This window comes from Capsicum annuum, unplaced genomic scaffold (genome assembly GCF_002878395.1).
Source record: "Capsicum annuum cultivar UCD-10X-F1 unplaced genomic scaffold, UCD10Xv1.1 ctg4565, whole genome shotgun sequence".
NCBI classification, from domain to species: Eukaryota; Viridiplantae; Streptophyta; class Magnoliopsida; order Solanales; family Solanaceae; genus Capsicum; species Capsicum annuum.
Window position 1 is genome coordinate 1,407 of NW_025853164.1, and position 4,723 is coordinate 6,129.

At 37.0% G+C, this 4,723-nt stretch overlaps 1 protein-coding gene across 1 annotated transcript; it reads left to right on the forward strand.

Moving 5' to 3' along the window:
- Window positions 1-208: 208 nt before the first annotated feature.
- LOC107856185 (F-box/kelch-repeat protein At3g06240) lies at window positions 209-3,912 on the forward strand. The gene has a single exon (XM_016701178.2). It carries the CDS (start codon window positions 500-502, stop codon window positions 1,322-1,324), a length of 825 nt encoding a protein of 274 aa, XP_016556664.1. The 5' UTR covers window positions 209-499; the 3' UTR covers window positions 1,325-3,912.
- Window positions 3,913-4,723: the final 811 nt, after the last annotated feature.

A 4,723-nucleotide genomic window follows, 5' to 3' on the forward strand; every position in this document is an offset into this window, starting at 1 on the left:
TCTACGTTTAGCGGATTTTGAAAACTTAACGGTGTTTGATATGAGGTCTGCTTTGGTAATCAGAGGTTCAGCCGTTAGTTTCCTTATAAAATCTAACGGAAGGATGAATCTTATCATTTTTAGAATAATTGAGGGATGTTTTCTGGTCATTATAATAGTAGAAGGATATAGTTTATGTTTAAAGTATAATTGAAGGATGTCTTTTACCAAAAACATATGAATAAAAGGAAACGAAGCACCCCATTAGAAGCAAATTTTAGGGTTCAAGGAGAAAGGAAAAGAATAAATTCCAGAAGAACAGGGATATCCAGATCCGCCATCGGAGAAAAATATCGGATTATTTGCCAAAAAGTCAATTCTTCAATGCACAAGTGTTTGTAAGACTTGGTACTCTCTTGTTACTAGCGCTAATTTTATCTCCACGCATCTCAACCGAAACAGAGACGATCACATCTTGGTTTGATCTTACTCTATAAATCCCCAAAATGAATTATATCAAATGTTGTGTTACGATGAATATTTGAATGAGTTTGCCCAGTTTGATTCACCATTTAAGTGCAGTGAAGGTAGCGATTGTTTTAATATTGTGGGTAGTTGTAATGGGATTTTGTGCCTTGCTGCTGCCGAACTGTCGCATGACTGGAACCATTTCTATTTTTTGAACCCATCCATCAGAAAATCTTTTAAACTCCCAGAACCAATTTTTACAATTGACATACTCGGTGAAATCTTTGGTTATATGCTAGGGTTTGGGTATGATCCTGTTACTAATGACTATAAGGTGGTAAGAGTACTGCACACTCTTCATTCGTTTCCACCTCATGTTGATGTTTATAAGTTAAGTACTGGTGTTTGGGAAGATATTAGTCATGTCTCTCTACCTTATAAATTCTTTGCAAGTACACCACATGCATATGTAAATGGATCTTCTCATTGGATTGTTTCTTGTTGGGTAGAAGGATCACTTGGACTTCGGGGTGTGATTGTTTTTTTCGACATGCATGACGAGAAATTCTCAGAATTGATATTGCCGAGTAGTTTAATCAATGAGTCACGACCACGTTATGACGAAATGTTCCTTTTTGTGTTAGAGGGATCTCTTTGTTTGGTTGATAATAATTATGACAAAAGTAAACCCATTGATATTTGGATAATGAGAGAGTATGGTGCACCAAACTCATGGGTGAAGCAGTTCATCATCCAATCTTATCACTTTGCACGAACTTTTCCTCTTCGTACTGAAATCTTCTGGACACCTTATATTAATGGAAGGTTTGGTCGAAATGAGCTTGGGATTTCTAATGGCTATAAGGAGAGATGGTAAAATCTTATGAAAAGAGAACTGTGGACTATTGGTTTCAGTTGAGCATGTAGTTGACGATTTTAAAGAGAATGACATAGGTAACTTTATAAATGGTTGGTGTCACAATTCGCATTATGTTAATTATTACAAAGAGAGCCTTGTTTTACTTGATAAATGGTCAAATAATTGTGTTGGGGGTACTTGTGAGGAGTCATCCGTGAGACCAAAGTTGGGAGAAGGCTCTTGAGAGCAAAAACTAAAAGTAGAATGCGAGTTGCATCTCTCCTGCACGTGAGTGGATTGTTTAATGTGTCAAAAATGAAAGGAAAATGGTTGAGAAAGAAAGAAAGGAAGAGCATGCGAGTCAAAAAACCTTCATTATCCAACTAGTTAGTTATGTTGCATATGATTTATTGCTCGTGAGTTTATTTTAACTTTGTGCATGTAATTCTTGAAGTTCTTTAGCCTAGTAAGTTTTTGATTGAAGTTTAGATGCTGAGCCCTTAGGCATATGCGAACTTATTTTTGCTTGAAGTCTTCTAGATTTCATGCAAACATTACAATACAGGGCTCAGTCTGAAATGGACATGGTAGACCTCCTTTGATTCATCGGAAAGTCAAAGATTCCATGAGTCAGAAGTGTATGGCACATTTAATAATCTAGGTCTAGGGTACTGAAACTCTTTAATTTAAAGACATGCTGTAAATGCTTGTCTTAATTACTTTCTAGGTAGTAGATGTTTGGCGCATGATACTTCTACGGGTTGTGTAATTTTTCTATCTATCGAGGATTAGAGTAGAAGACCCGTACTGGTGGAATAATTGCAATGCTACTATACCGCCTGCTGATAAGGGAATACAGTATACCAAGCTTGTCCGAGCAGTCAGGTTTGGTCCTCCGGGCAGCAACCTAGCTGGTATAGCAGACACCTAATTTTGTCCCTGCCAAAACCCAATTCATCCATTTTCACCTCACGTTATCGTACACCTTCATCCATGCGATTATACCCCATAAAAATAGAAAAAAATAATAAAATATTAATAAATTCGTAACAAATCAAATCCTTGATATTTCCTTATCCTAACAAACCTTATCTCATCCCCCTCACCACTCCTACCCCCATCTCACCCCCACTCTTATCCTTTAACACCCCCCCCCACCCCCACGTTTCTTTTCACAAAGAAAGGAGAGGATATACACATAGACACAGAGGGCCAAAAAGAAGAGGAAATTTTCATTGAAAACACTCATCATCTTCTTTCTCAAAAAAGAAAACACTTTCAAGAATATACTCACAAACTATCTCTCCACCATTAATGGACACCTACACACTCCTCCATTTATTCAATACACACCCACTAACACATACTACAATACATTACACACACACAACACAACCAGTGAATAAAGACATACACATATACTCACACACACAAAGAGAGTAACGGAGAGAAAGAGAGAGTAACGAAGAGAGAGAGCAAAGCAGAGAGAGGGAGAGAATCGAAAGAATGAAAGGATTTTGAGAGATTTGGCAAATAAACAACGAAATCGGCGCAATCCCACCAAAATTAGCACCGGAATCTGACCAAAAAACACCAGGGGTCGCCGGAAACGGTATTTTCTAGTCAAGTTCAAGTATCCCGAGCTTAAATTTGTCCCAATATTGAAATCCCCAGACACTTTTCTCATTTTTTTTGGTTTCTCTGGTGAAATCCAGCCTGAAAACATCAGTCCAGTCGACAAGTCAGAAAAGTCGACAGTTTACTCCGACTCCATTAAAGTCTCGTCGAAATTGTCATACGGATTCTCATTTTTTTTTTGAGTTTTGGTTTCGGGTATTCATTGACTCTTCAAGGTTTCCTTGGTTTGAATCAAAATTCAATTTCATCACAGTTTTAAACCAGTCCAATTACTGGTTCGGGATTGAGATTGTGGTATTCTTCTAGGTTTCAGGACCGCTTTTATTCTCTTCTTAATCAATTGAGAGCATTCGGAAGGTCCATCTCTATAACTCTTACTCCTTATTTCTTTTAATTTGGCATCGATGTTGTGATTATGTGTGGGGTGATTATGATTGTTGGATTTTGTTAATGTTATGATTATGTGCTTGATGATGTGATTTTGGTGATATGTGAAACGAATTTGAGTAGTTTTGATAGTGTGATTGATAAAAAATGAAGTTAGATGGGGTAGAATTGTGAAATTGATAAAAAGGGTGAACATAGATCAATTTTGATTTATTGTTGTTTTGTTTAATTCGGAATAAGCATGATTGTCGTTGGAACGTGATAGAATTATGACATGTTGAAATGAATAGACAAGTATAGGTTCGGGTAGGAAAAATTTAGGAATAAGTGTTTTGTTGAATGTTTGAATGTGGAATGTGTGTTGAATGTTTTCTAGTTTATCGTGCTTGATCAAATGTATCATCTGGTCGGAGAATGCCCCGAAGTATTTTGTACCTGAAAGATGTTCGTGACGAAGGCCCGAGGCGTCGGGTGGAGCTTAGTTTAGGACTAGTTTAGAATAGGACTATTTTGGACTGTATAATTGGACTGAACGTTATTATTGTGGTTTTGGATTGTGTTTGATGTGTTTGTTTGATTCTTTTATGTGTTTTTATGGGTTTATATATTCATAGTGTCTTACGAGCCGATATAATTCACCAAGAGACCGTGGCCGAACCACGGGATCGAGGGGTGCCTAACACCTTCGCCTCGATCAACAGAATTCATTACTTGGAATCTCTGTTAGCAAACCAGTTTTAAAGAGTCAAAGTTTTGAAAAGAATTTTTCAAAGGTGACTTGGCACACCGGCTTATGTCAAGTGGCGACTCTGAATAAAAAATGTAAATAATCTTTTTTTTGAAATAAATTTTAAATCTTTTGTCACTTAGATAATAAAACCTTTTCAAACATTAAAATCCATCTTTTTGGTTAAAAAAGGGGGTGACAGCATTGACGACTCTGCTGGAGAAATTTTCAGAATCCGAGCTTACTTTTGGAGTTGTATCGGCATAGTTTGAAATTATGTGTGTATAAACATTGTTTGTGTTATCGTTTGTATTTATTTTATCATTGTTGATTACCTATGTGTTGCATGTTTATAGTTTTTATTATGTGTTACCACTTTATATCTGGCATTATGTGCATAACCCGAGTCATTTTTTTCGCAACAAATTCGTAGTGCACGTGTGTACATGACCTCTAATTGAGTCACCCTTATTTTAGGAAGGGGAGCTGTCAGGTGTATGGAGTGGGTGGAAAGCTCTCACAGCCACTATCGACCATATACTCCCCCGAACAGCCTTGTTAGTGGACCCCAGTGTAGGTTGATGTGTGAGCCCATGCTAACACATTTACAGCTTTCTAAATAATTGCAAAGTCTTGAGTAACTTTAGTCGTTTTTTGATTAGTTT

Excerpts from the sequence above, each read along its gene's own strand:
- LOC107856185 (XM_016701178.2), top strand. The coding sequence starts at position 500 with ATGTTGTGTTACGATGAATATTTGAATGAGTTTGCCCAGTTTGATTCA.